The sequence below is a fragment of the Oppia nitens genome, unplaced genomic scaffold (assembly GCF_028296485.1).
Source record: "Oppia nitens isolate AA-2021 unplaced genomic scaffold, nextdenovo-longstitch-racon4-pilon3 scaffold1_pilon_pilon_pilon, whole genome shotgun sequence".
In the NCBI taxonomy this organism is placed as follows: Eukaryota; Metazoa; Arthropoda; class Arachnida; order Sarcoptiformes; family Oppiidae; genus Oppia; species Oppia nitens.
Genome location: NW_026533199.1, coordinates 6,234,971 through 6,249,463, shown reverse-complemented (window position 1 = coordinate 6,249,463; position 14,493 = coordinate 6,234,971). Strand labels below are relative to the sequence as shown.

The 14,493-nt window shown below is 30.8% G+C and overlaps 3 protein-coding genes across 3 annotated transcripts; 1 reads left to right on the top strand and 2 right to left on the bottom strand.

Annotated features, from left to right (window-relative positions):
• Window positions 1–346: 346 nt before the first annotated feature.
• Window positions 347–3,071, top strand: LOC128953007 (protein-L-isoaspartate O-methyltransferase domain-containing protein 1-like). The gene is made up of 5 exons (XM_054298496.1): window positions 347–488; window positions 1,082–1,351; window positions 1,423–1,932; window positions 2,019–2,564; window positions 2,626–3,071. The coding sequence occupies exons 2-5, from the start codon at window positions 1,159–1,161 to the stop codon at window positions 3,009–3,011; spliced, it is 1,635 nt and encodes a 544-aa protein (XP_054154471.1). The 5' UTR covers window positions 347–488; window positions 1,082–1,158; the 3' UTR covers window positions 3,012–3,071.
• A 290-nt stretch (window positions 3,072–3,361) lies between these two features.
• On the bottom strand, window positions 3,362–6,555 carry LOC128966408 (ATP-dependent RNA helicase DHX30-like). Its single transcript, XM_054313257.1, has 2 exons — window positions 6,141–6,555; window positions 3,362–6,063 (listed from the first exon to the last, which is right to left on the bottom strand). Exons 1-2 carry the CDS (start codon window positions 6,505–6,507, stop codon window positions 3,362–3,364), a joined length of 3,069 nt encoding a protein of 1,022 aa, XP_054169232.1. The 5' UTR covers window positions 6,508–6,555.
• Window positions 6,556–11,851: 5,296 nt separating this feature from the next.
• LOC128953005 (putative Polycomb group protein ASXL2) lies at window positions 11,852–13,816 on the bottom strand. The gene has a single exon (XM_054298494.1). It carries the CDS (start codon window positions 13,678–13,680, stop codon window positions 11,860–11,862), a length of 1,821 nt encoding a protein of 606 aa, XP_054154469.1. The 5' UTR covers window positions 13,681–13,816; the 3' UTR covers window positions 11,852–11,859.
• Between the last annotated feature and the right edge of the window lie 677 nt (window positions 13,817–14,493).

Below are 14,493 nucleotides of genomic sequence, written 5' to 3'. Positions count from 1 at the left end.
GAATAATGAGATATTATTGTATATTAGTGACTGCAGTAACCAATGTTTGATAGTTTTATACTAAAATGTTTGTGACGTCTATTGATAAGACTGTCAGCTGTTGACTCCCAGTGCCAAACATGACGTTCAACTAATAGCCTTTAAATTAAATTAATTTAAAATCAATATAAATCTAATTTAAATTAAATTAAAACTCAAATCAAATGTTAATTGTTTGTCAGTAAATGGTTTAGACTTAATATAAATGAATGTCAAGTGATTGTATGTAATGTAAAGTAAATGAAGTATTTGTCGTAATTATGTGTCAAAAGTTTGTGGACTTTAATTCATTTGTATTGATGTTTAGTATATAATAATAAATATTATAATATTTACTGAAAAGTTGTTTATCAGTCAGTGATCACTATTTAACACATCAAACAATAAACCATTTATTGAAGACATGGACCAAATCAATGCTTATTTAAATTAATTGTTTTAAATTTGAGGTGAGTTTTAAATATATTGAATTGTTATTGTATTGCTATTGAGTGACATTCAATCTAATGTTAATTTATTTAAATCCATGTTTTATTGCATTATTTATATTAATATTGAAATATATTAAATACTATAATATTATATGACTTATGAATTAATATATTTTAAGCGTATATTCAATGATATATTGAATGCTAAAAGCAGTGAAAGTTGAGATAAAATTTCTTTGACATCGATATCAATATAAACAGTGAAAACAATTTTATCACTATTTAGACGATTAATATTTTATTTTATAACTTTGTTATGTTATGAAATTTATTTATATCATATTATTTTATTTATTTTAATATTAAATAATATGTTTAGTGAATGATAAATGTAATAATTATATTTTAATTAATAAATACATGAATTGATTACAATAGGCTTTAAGTTTAATTTTAATGTATTTCAAGCGTTATATTTATACTTAAAATACAATTGAAGTTAATAGTGATGTTAATTAATTTTAGCTAATTTTTGTCATGAATAATTAATTTGATATATAGATTGAATGTTAATTATATTTAACATATGTTTTATTTATAATATGTTACAGATATTTATTACCAACAAATACTGTATTGATTTATATAAAACAATTGTGATTATTAAGACATATAAATAGTGGTGAAAATGGGAGGCGCTGTGAGTGCCGGTGAAGACAATGATGAGTTAATTGATAATTTAGTTGAAGCCGAGTATATCAAGTCTTTAAAGATTGAAAGCATCTTTAGGGCAGTAGATAGGGCTCACTATTATGCTGATGGATGTACTGAAAATGCATACCGTGACCTGGCCTGGAAACACGGCAATCTACATCTATCAGGTCTGTCATATCTGTCATTTTGATCCATTTGTTAATAACTGATGTCAATTTGTTGTCAATGATGATGATAGCGCCCTGTATTTACTCTGAAGTGATGGAAGCCCTAAATTTAGAGCCAGGTCTATCATTTCTGAATTTGGGAAGTGGTACGGGATATCTAAGTACAATGGTTGGTCTCATTCTGGGTCCTTATGGTGTTAGTCATGGTGTGGAACTACATGAAGATGTAGTTGAATACGCCAACGAAAAGTTGCAATCGTTTAAAATGAATTCCCCGGCAATCGATAAATACGAGTTCTGTGAACCAAAGTTTACAGTTGGCAACTGTCTCCTTATAGACACGGCTTCAATGAGACAATACGATAGAGTTTATTGTGGGGCCTCCTGTCCTCCCGAACATGAAAACTATATGAAGAACTTGATTAAAGTCGGAGGTATTCTTATAATGCCATTGAATGATCATTTGCTTCAAATACGCCGTATTTCTGCATCTTCGTGGACCATCAAGTCTATACTTCCCGTTTCATTTGCATCACTGGTAGTCCCGACACAAAATGATGCCCTCAGGACTGTTAAATTACGTGAGTTTTTAAATAATTACAAATATTGTTAATTTACTGTAAGTTGTTATGTTGTATAAACTTTTATATCTTAACGCATTTGACAGCGGATACAGAATCGTTGTCACTTAAAGAGATATGCCGTTCAAAAATAAGAATTCTTATAAGGAAGAAGACAGAGATGGTTCATCCAACCATTACATTAAGAAGTACTCCAAAAGGTAAACAGAAATTAATCAAAAATAGAAATAGCGATTCAAATGGAAGATCGAGACGTCCTCCGCGAAGAGGCAATCGTCGAGTTATTATTCCTATATTTGAAGAAAATGACAGCACAAGTGAAGACTCTAATAGCAATCATATTCAAAGACATACAAATAGAGATAATTTAAACGATTCGTTTTCGTGCCGAATGGTGGCGGCGGCCGCTTCTTCTCTTTCGGCTGTTTTACATCAAGTGGTCAATAATGGCAATCGAGATTTGGACACTAATTCTAATGATTCATTTCAAGAAAAAGTCAATTTAGAAAAACATGACACAAATATCAATACAATTGATGATAATAAACCTATGGATTTGGATTTAGATGATAATGAAGAACAAGAAGTAAATACAACTATTGAGAGGTCGAAAAGGAGTATTAGTATAACAGGTTTATATCATTTTGTATGTCATTTAAAATATTATTTAATAAAATTTATTAAATTTAACAGATGATGATGAAGAAGAAAAACCATTAGCCACTCAATCGACAAGTTATGCCAATAGCGACTCAAAAGCCTCTGTGTCTTCAAACTCATCGAAATATCCTTTGAATCGATTCCGTCGGGCGACTGGACTTATATTTAAACGAATAGCTTTGGCTGACTTTGACTCAGATTCAGACACAAGTAGTTGTGATCACGATATGGCCGTCACATTAGTCAATGAAGAAAAGGAAAGCAGTTGTGATAATAAACAAAACGAATCCGAAAATGAGATAAAGAAAGAATTGGAAGAAGACAAAGGAAGCTATTCTTATTTAATGAAACAAAGCATTCATGAATTACCGCTTCCTTTGGTTCTTAAGTCTTACTTGAATTATCACAGAAAACTCTAAACTATTGGATTACCATTTGTTTAATAAATATATTGTATATTTAAGAGTATTACTAAATATTATTATATGTATTATTGTTATTATTTTATTAATACTGTATAAGAAATCACTGCTTTAATATTTGTCACTATTATTGATTAATTTGTGAATTATTTTAGAAATTGACTGTAAATTATAAAAAATTTAAAACAAATTAATGCTTTAATCTACACTTTATGCTACGTTATAATAATTAAAGTGTACACTTGATTGTAATGAATTGCTTTTATTGTATAAATGACTACAGATGTACCGTAATATCCTTATAATCAATAAATAATAAAAGTATTGAATAATATATAAATTAAATATTAAGATTTAGTGGACACTAAATCACTAATAAGATCTATTAAGTCTCTATGAAAATCAAGTATTTTCTGATATTGTTGATTGTCTTGAGAAAGCAATTGATTAATATCTTTGCAAGTGATAAACCAATTGAAAAAAATGTTTAAAACTTGTGTCAAACGAATTAATAGTTTCATATCTACTTTTCTTAATTTAAATTTCATGTGTTTGTTATCATTTAACTCAACGAGACATTCATCTTTGGAATAATTCTTGTTGATTGTCAACCGATCCATTGAAAACAGTATTATAGCAATTGGTGACACCTGAGAGGCGTCACAAATGGTCAACATTTTGGCCTCTTCTGAAAAGAAACTTTTAAAATAAATAAGTATAGAATTAGTCAACTGATCCACATTTTGGTGTGCGTTCAAGTTCTTCTGGAAAACACTTTCGCCAACAAATTTGACTTTATATCCAGTAATGGCATTAATCGGATAAATTGAATCTAATTTAAGTTTTTGGTTTCTAATTTCTCCTTTAATTAGTCGCACATAATTTGACACAAATGCTGGCACTAAAGCAGTTGTTATTAAAGATTTGCGATAAAAGTTAGAATTGATATGACTTTTGTTAGAAATCCACTCATTTCTGGAGATGAAATTAGACTCTTCTAAATGAGAGGCATATAATTTAATTGTATCTAAAATAAAGTCCATTGAATATCGATGTAAATGATTATCATCAATAAAATTCTTGATTTTTTCACTATAAACGGGATAATCGCCAATACATTCTTGATATTCAAGAATAAGAGCAGCCATTGATATATGATCTGAAATAAAGTCAAACGAGAAGTTGTCTTTAACGGATCGAATCACACTTTTTGCATTTGGCATCACTTGAAATGGTTCGCGATTTGCACTTAAATGTGATACCAAAGGAAGCATTGATTTTAGACAACTGAAAAACACTGAATAAATCATTGCCACAGAAAGTCTCGGATGAGATGTAAAACTAATTACTCTTTTGCCTAAAATAGTCAGATTTTCTTTGGTGTCTAATATATTAAGATCTTTTAAAATATTAACTGCTCTTCTAATGGATTCATTGGAGGGCGGCTGTGGAACTAATGAGAGAAAATCATGGATAGACTCATTGGGGACGTGAAACTTGGCGCTCATCACTACATTTTCTAATGGAATTCTCAGCATTTCTGGAGTCATATATTCATCCATTAAAGAGTTCTCTAATTCTTTAGTGTAAAGTCGATAGCACTCGCCTTCAGTGACACGACCTGCGCGACCACTTCTTTGTTTTGCATTAGCTTTTGATATCCAATTTGTACCAAAATTTGAAACATTGAATTGGGAATTATATTTCATTACTTTGGCTAAACCGGTATCAATAACATAGACGACATCATCAATAGTAAGAGAAGTTTCGGCGATATTTGTGGCCAAAACTACTTTTCGGACACCGATTGGCATTCGCGTGAATATTTGCTTTTGAATAGAATGGGAAAGTCTTGAATGTACGGCAAATACTTTTAAATTTGAATCAATGTTTAACATATTAAGCTGATTGTCAACGGCTTGTATTTCAGCCCAACCCGGAAGAAAACAAAGGATAGCACCGTCCGGTTTCTTTCGATGGATGTCTACAATCAATTGTGTTACAAGATTTATATCAACTTTGGGATTCCTTATTGAAAAACTATGATTTCCAGTATTTTCAATAAATTCGTTTAAGTAATAGTTATTAACTTGAAAACAACGTCCCGGGACTTCAATTAATGGACAGTTGAAGTAATTGACTAACAAATTAGTATTCATGGATGCGCTCATAAATATTAATTTAAGATTTTCATTCAAATCAAGAGCTCTTTTTAATAAAACTAAGAGGAAGTCTGTTATTACATCTCTTTCATGAACTTCATCGACAATGATATAACTGACACCCAAAAGACTTGGATTATAACCAATTTTTCTGAGCAAAATTCCTGCAGAACAGAAAAGTATGACTCCATTTGAATACATTGGAACTGATTTATCAAATCTAACGTTATAACCAATTGATTTGCCAATGACTTCTTCACCAAATTCTAAGGCAACTCTTTCTGATATAGAAATGGCTGATAAACGTCGTGGTTGAGTGACAACAATATTAGCGAAGGCACCTCTTCCTCCTTTGATTTCATTTTCAAATATCATTTGTGGTATTTGTGTTGTTTTGCCACAACCGGTGTCTCCACTAATAACAATCACTCGATTTTCATTTATCTCTTTTAGTATTTGTTCCCTATATTTATTAATCGGCAGTTCTTCTATTTGTTGTCTTAAACTTCTAAAGGAGTCATCGGTTTCTTGTCTTTTATGTCTTTCGTTTAAAAACTTAAGCAATAAATTATTTCTAACTTTTACTGTCCTGTCTGTGGGTTCGTTGTGTATAACATTAGAAAAAACATTTCTAATAACATTTGGTTTATCTTCTTCAGCAAAACCTTCTTCAGTACAGTTTATTAACATTTTTTCACTATTTTTATCAATCATTTCATTCAATTTATCTTTCAGTTTGTCATCGAAATCGTCACAAAAGTTAATCATATCATTACTTAACTGTTCATCAATAGGTTTGACATGAATGGGACCATTGATAATATCAAACCACTCTCTTATTTGTTGTGTATTTAACTGAATTGCATTGAAGTTGTTATCAACAAACTCTGAAAATATTAAAATATATTATAAGTTTAGCCTTATTTGATCCGTTTGTCATTAAAATAATATAAATACAACAAACCGTTATCTCTTAACCACATCAACGCCTTTCCCATAACAATAGTTTCCGATTCTTTCTTTCTCTTAGCCTTTGCTGTGAATACCACTTCTTTGGGTTCAATGATATGACATTTTGTAAGCCATAAGTCATTGACTGATTTGCTTTCAATCTGTGGTTTTCTTTGATAATCTGATTCATAGAAGAATCGCTTAAATCGTGTCAATGTTTGTCCTTTTTGTCGAAGAATTGGTGGCCAATACTCTTCATTATAGATATCATTATTCATTGTTTGACTCAAATATCTTAAGGATTGTCTGTTAATCACTTTGAATGAAGTATTCAATCGATTAATACTAATATTAATCAAAACATTCAATCGATTTGTCATCACTTCTAAAGTAATATAACTTTATTGACATTCTATTCAAACTTTCACTACATTAGAGTACATGTGATATACAGTACAACACAATCAGTGATGCAATCATTATTAGAACACAGCATTCAATCACAGTTTCTATAGTTTCTACTGTAATATCAATACATTTATGTGTATAACTTATACATACTGTATGACAGTTAGGGTTAGATTGAGATTCCGAGGGAGGGAAGTTCCCAAATAAATTCCCTCCAATTTTCCCGGAAAATATGGAAAATATATTATATTCCCTCCCTTGATCGTTAGAAAGGGGAAATATAATTTGTCATACATTAAAAAGTACCTAATCTATGTGTTTCATTGGGACCATTATGTTAGTAATAACTCAATCAAAATATGATTAAAATATTATTAAACATTTAGTAAAAACATTTAATACATTTTGTAGACATTTACTATACAAACGTGTTTTTAATTAAACATTATGTAATGTGAGTTAGTGTATGATAGGTGGTACCACAAGGAAATGTCTTCCCAGGGAATTCCCAGGGAACAGGGAATATAAGGAACTTATGGAAAATAAGACGAGGGAGGGAATCTGATCTAACCCTAATGACAGTATAATACACTACAGTAGAGTACTGTACAGTATATTAGAGGTCGGAAACGAAACGGTTTTGTTTCTTAAAACCGACTGAAACCGAAACCGAAACGGTTTTATAGCGGTTTCGGTTCCTGTGTTTTAGTCAATGATTGGTTACTATTTAATAATTATGAATGAATGAGTTAAAGTTGAAATCAAATAAAACAATATATTGAATAATAGCTGATAAGCCGAAATAAGTCCACAAACTTTATATTAAATTATATTATTAAATAAAAAATACATAAAAAATATTTAAATATTTTGTAATTTTTATTATCAATTATAAATTAAAAAATAAATATTAATATAATTTATGAAAAATTAATTTATTTATTTGGTCTCATTATCTAAAGCGATAATAGTTGCCTAACAATATTGTTATTATCAACATTAAAATGCTCCGGATCTATGGTTTTAGTACCGGTTCGGTTGCGGTTCGGTTGCGGTTCGGTTGCGGTTCGGTTGCGGTTCGGTTGCGGTTCGGTTGCGGTTCGGTTGCGGTTCGGTTGCGGTTCGGTTGCGGTTCGGTTGCGGTTCGGTTGCGGTTCTAAAGTTTTGACTTTGGTTTTAGATACACAGCAATAGTACTATCAATACATTACAGGATTGTTGGACTGCATATCAAATGAATTTAAACACTCTTTCAATCATTTCTTACATTTCTATCAAATTTTAGACAAAGCTTTACATTAAAAAAAATTATTTATTAAATAATATAAAATTTAATAATTGAATTAATAATTGTTTAACAAAATAATATATAAATTAATTTTAGAATAATTGCTATAAAATTATAACAATAGTCTGATAAATGTTGTAATGGTTTGTCATATTATAACTTGATTTATATTATAAGGTATTGATTGTTGACTCGCAGTTAAACCAGAGTTTAAATAATTGTAGTTAAGACCAGTTACTGTCACTTACCCCACATATCCTAACCCTAAGACCAGTTACTGTCACTTACCCCACATATCCTAACCCTAAGACCAGTTACTGTCACTTACCCCACATATCCTAACCCTAAGACCAGTTACTGTCACTTACCCCACATATCCTAACCCTAAGACCAGTTACTGTCACTTACCCCACATATCCTAACCCTAAGACCAGTTACTGTCACTTACCCCACATATCCTAACCCTAAGACCAGTTACTGTCACTTACCCCACATATCCTAACCCTAAGACCAGTTACTGTCACTTACCCCACATATCCTAACCCTAAGACCAGTTACTGTCACTTACCCCACATATCCTAACCCTAAGACCAGTTACTGTCACTTACCCCACATATCCTAACCCTAAGACCAGTTACTGTCACTTACCCCACATATCCTAACCCTAAGACCAGTTACTGTCACTTACCCCACATATCCTAACCCTAAGACCAGTTACTGTCACTTACCCCACATATCCTAACCCTAAGACCAGTTACTGTCACTTACCCCACATATCCTAACCCTAAGACCAGTTACTGTCAGACCAGTTACTGTCACTTACCCCACATATCCTAACCCTAAGACCAGTTACTGTCACTTACCCCACATATCCTAACCCTAAGACCAGTTACTGTCACTTACCCCACATATCCTAACCCTAAGACCAGTTACTGTCACTTACCCCACATATCCTAACCCTAAGACCAGTTACTGTCACTTACCCCACATATCCTAACCCTAAGACCAGTTACTGTCACTTACCCCACATATCTTAACTCTCCATACAATATAATGATTGTATTCATAGTATTTTTGATATGAATTTCATTTTGAAAGCAACAGACAGCTCATCCAGAGGCCACCAAAATGAGAAAATTTCTAAACAAAAAGTTTAACAATTATTTGTGTATTGAAACCAATCAGATATCAAATAGTGTATATGTAGTGTTGGGAATTTTACGCAATCCAATTTTCGATTGCCGCAATTGCGGAAAATTGCGTGAAATTGCGTGAAATTGCGCGCATGAGGGAATGTATAAAAATTTAATAAAATTTGCACATATAATCAATGAATTAATATTTATTATATCATATAAAATTAAGACTCATTTTCTGATTCAGATGAATCTTCTAAATTATTATTAATACATTTAAAATGTGTACGTATTGAAACTAATTTGGCAACTCTTTCATTTGTCAATTTGTTACGTTTTTTAGTATGAATGTCTCCAAAACTTGAAAACACTCTCTCAACCGCAGCAGATGATGGAGGGATTGACAATAATCTAATTGCAATATTAGATAAATCCTTATATTTCTTATATTCCTTGAATTCAGTCCACCATTGAATCACATTTTTAATATTTATCCACAATGAATCAATTGCAAAAAACCCTAAAAATATTCAGTAGTATAGTGGTTAGATCCCCAAAAATAAAAATATTACCATTTTTTGATTTATAATCGTTGTATGCAATTTTGATATCTGTAAGTTTATCTGAAAAACCAATAGAATCAATATAATCGTATATTTATTTGCCGAAAATCTCTCTTCATCGGTCAAATCCAATCCTTTATATCTTGGATCAAGAATATTTGTTAAATAATTAGCATCAGATGCCATTTGTTTGCGATTAGTGAAATGATTTAAAATCTAAAATAAAAAAAGATTATTAAAACATAATTTTTGGGATATTAATCACTATACTACTGAAGATAACCTGAGATTTCATATTGCAATCAATTGATGAGTTTAAAATAGATGTATATATGTTGTTAAAAACAATAATAGTATCGGAAAGTGTTGCTTTATCTGATTCAATGATTGCTATTGCATCTGCAACTGGATTCAAAACATTAATTGTTGTCATCAGATCCGTCCAAAACCTGTCATTTGTATCCAAGAGATACTTTTTGATGTCAGCATTTATTTTAATTGAGGAATCGATTGCCATTTTTTGTAGCACTTCTTTTCCATTAAAAACTCGTTTCATTTGTTTAATATTTGAATACCATCTAAAGATTAAAATAGGATATTAACCACTATATTACTGAAGAATAATTTTTACCGTGTGTTGCTCCCTAATACTAGTGAATTGATTTTATTCTCTTTTGCTAATCTACGAAATAACGCCAATTTTAAATGAGAATCTTTTATTTCTACAGTTATTGAACGAGTTATCTTAAGTATCTCATTAAAATATGTCACACTTGTGCAGATATCTTGACTTAAAAGATTTAGTATATGAGCAACACAACCAAATGTCAACAAATGTGGATATTTTTCTTTAAGACGTTGTGACATATTTGACATATTTCGTGCATTATCAGCAATTATTGCTGAACACTTGTTAACACCTAAAAAAATATTCAGTAGTATAATGGTTAGTACCCCAAAAATATATATATATTAAATATTATTACCTAATTCGTTAATAACTTCTTCAGTAATATTAGCCAATTCTTCTCCTGAATGTCTTCGAGTTTCCATATCAATGCTTTTATAAAAAATAGGTTTTGGCAAACAAACACAAATATTAACTATTGAATCATTTCTGATATTTGACCAGCCATCGATGATTATAACAAACGAATTAGTATTTGTAATTAATGAATTGTTGTGAGAGTTAACCTAAAAATAAATTTGTTATTGGGATATTAACCACTATACTACTGCAGACCATTGAATATGTTGTGTCTAACAATTCTTTAGACAATTCTTTTCTTAATGGTATTTTAAATGATGGCCTCAATTTTTTAATGAATTGGATGAACTCTTGGTTCTCTACTAGACTAAAAGCACTTCCAGACGAGTACACAAACTTTGCGCATAAAAGCTTGAGGTCATCATTATCTTTTTTAGTTATTGAGTCCACAAACGATGGAACATCCTTTCGTGATTGAGATGACTCCGATGATTCAGTTGAATCGTCAGTTACTGTAATAAATGGGATATTAACCACTATACTACTGAAGATATAATTACCTTTACGTTTGAGATTTTTAGTCTTAATCTCTACTTTAAGGGTTGATAACACGTCTTGTGGTGGACATCCTTTACATGCATTTAGTAAATGTTCTCTCATTCGTGTAGCATTTTTGACTAAATAATTGCCACAATAATTACAATTATACTTTGTGTCAACTAAATTAAAATAATTATAAACCACTGATTTATTTTTATCCATTTTTAAACTACATAATAACATGTGTTTTATTTTTTAAACAATTTATTATTGTTAAAATAGATGGCGCTACTATACGATTGCGATTTTCGCAATCGGCATCTTCGCAATTGCGGCAATTTCACGCAATTTCATAGCAATGCAATTGCGCATCTTGCAATTGGTCCATCACTATGTATATGTATTGGATATATGTATCGCAAAGCCTATAAAACAACAGTAATTGTTTAGTTATATAAATATTTAATTTGATTTAATTGATACAACATTTTTAGCGATAATAAATGATAGTCTTTATGAGTTATCAGACATTTGTCTGAATTTATTAAAAATAGAGATCAAAATATGAAATATATTTGAAACAATCATTTACTTTAAATTAAGTGATATATAATTAAATACTAATAAAACAAAAACATGAATGTTATCGCTTTAATTAAAGGATATCTATTTTATAAGCTTATAATAACAGAATATAAGACATTACTGTTATTATAATTAACACGATTTTATCCAATAAATCACAATTTACTGTATTATACATAACATATATATATATAATATACAATTGTATTATACAGTATATTCAATCATCTGACCAAACACTCGACGCACAGTTTTGAAGGCCCGATACAGTCCGAGTGACAAAAAGAGCCACATTTCTTGCATATTGTCATTGGCTTGAGATTACACGGACCATGAGCTGAGTCCGACTGTGAGGACAGTACAGATGTTGGCGTCACAACTGATTGGTTGACATTAGTTGTTGTTGTGATAGGAATAACAGTTATTTGTGAAAGAAGTCGTGTTTCTCCGCATTGATTTATTATAGAAATCAAGTTGTCTTTTATACTAATCTGATCCGAGCCATCATTTATTGAATGCTGTTTTATAGACGGTGCCCATTGTATTGTACTAATAGTGTTGGACGTTGTCTTTATGTCATTTTTATTATTCATAATGCATTTGGTATCACTTGAAGGCACAATACTGTTAATGTCTACACTTTTAACGGTTGATTCAACAGCTTTTTCATTGCAACTATCGTTGGATTTGCTTTCTTTTGGTTCGTTAGTTGAAAGAAGAGGACTTTCGACAGTATGTATTCGTCGATATCTTGAGACATAAAATAACTTATTGTTAGGACTGGATTCAAGTGCGCGCCGGCATATTAGGAAAGATCGCTCTTCATCGACACCCTCTTCATTAACATTAGTGTTTGCATTTCGTTTACGATTTGAACGCTTGCTTTTCAAATCATTTTCATTGTCTTTAACTAACATATCATTTGATTTATCGGTTATGTTTGAAGGAGTGTTAATATTAGTAGACTGTATCACACTTGTAGTGGAGGGCAACACAATGGATGTCATTTCATTTGTCATTTCATTTGTCATTTCATTTGTCATTTCATTTGTCATTTCATTTGTCATTTCATTTGTCATTTCATTTGTCATTTCATTTGTCATTTCATTTGTCATTTCATTTGTTATTTCATCGGTTTTGCTAACAGTTGACTCTATTTGGACTTTCTTTACAACTACTGAACAAAGTTCTGATGGTTTGCTTTCAATATTTTCGTTTTCATCGATCACTATATCTTCGACAATCACATTATCAGCACTCACTTCAATATTAGTACTAATATTACTGTTATTATCATTGTTGTTGTTGTTGTTGTTGTTGTTGTTGTTATTGTTATCTTCTTTAGTTAACTCTATAGTTGTCTCAGCTATTTGTGACTCACTCTCACAAATCAAATTGATTTCACTTTGTGTTGTAGTAGTTGTAGTTGTATTAACACTAGTAGTAGATGTGGAACTGATAATTGACTTCTTAGCAATTGCTTTAACTCTCTTTTGTGATTTCAATTTCTTATTTAAATATAGCCTTCTTTTGCGGAGTCTTCGGACGGTCTCTTGTTTTGAATCACTAGAAGTCTTGGTTTTGGGGATGCGATCAAATTCATTGGTGATATCTTGTTGTGATTCAAGCGTTTGTCCCCAAATTGGTTCAAAGTACTTGACTTTAAACGGATCCAATTTACTCTTTTCTTTTTCAACGTCAATCTTAAATCTTTGGTCCGAATCGGATGTCAACTTTGAATCAGAAAGCCTTTCGAGCCATGACTGACACGATTTGGCAAAGAATTCATTGTTGAGCGCAGAAGTGCTCGGTTTGATCCAACCATCGGGAGTGACCATCTGATCAAACTTGGGAAGCAATTGGACCAATTTGTACTGATAATACACTGGCAAAGACATGAATGTTTGGCGATTCAGAAGTGACCTCAAGTTTGTGTGAACCAGAATAGAGTCGGCAGACGTCAGGTCAACGGTTCCCTCTCTTAAGCGCGCAATTTGTGAGCACTGACTCAACTTAGCTCTTCCACGACTTCTCTTGGGTTTCATGTCTGAACCAAATGACAATCAATTAATTAATTCAAATCAAATCAAATCGGTTTCATCACTACATTAAAGGCATAACCATAACAATGGCGACACATAAACATCAATACAATAACATAACACTTATCAATACAACCACAACACTGACATCTATAGCACATTCATCTCATTGATTACATTTGACATATACTGACCCCCACTGACCCCGGGATCGGGTATTCTTAATATAACTGTTATATTGTAACAGTCTTAACAAAATTATATTATTTTAATAAACAACTATACAGTATATTGTAATAAACTTTATATTTAATATAAAGTTATATAATACTAACTTATTTAATGCAAAGTTTACTAGAAATAAGACTTTTTTTAATTACTAAACAATTGATACTTTTTCATCACTGATGCTGTAATATCTTTGAAAAGATTAAAAGTTATTTATTTTATTTAAGAAAAAATCATTATAAAAGTTGCATAAAGTTTACAAAAAAATCATTGAAAGTAAAAAACTAGAAAAAATAAGTTAAGACATACATTGTTTTTACTTATGATAACACTACGGTAATTACGGTTATATTAATATTTATTGTTAATTATTAAATAATAATTTTTATTTTTCTAATTTTTTACACTTTTGTTAAAAAAACTTTTTCCATTACTTGGATTTACAGACATGTGTTTTGAGAGTTAACTTTTCTCATATGAGTATCACTGATATAATGACCACTAATGCCTATCTAAACACTTAAAGACTCACAATTCTCTACAAGAGTGTGGGATCAGGTGTTTGGCTGATAATTAATAATTTATTTG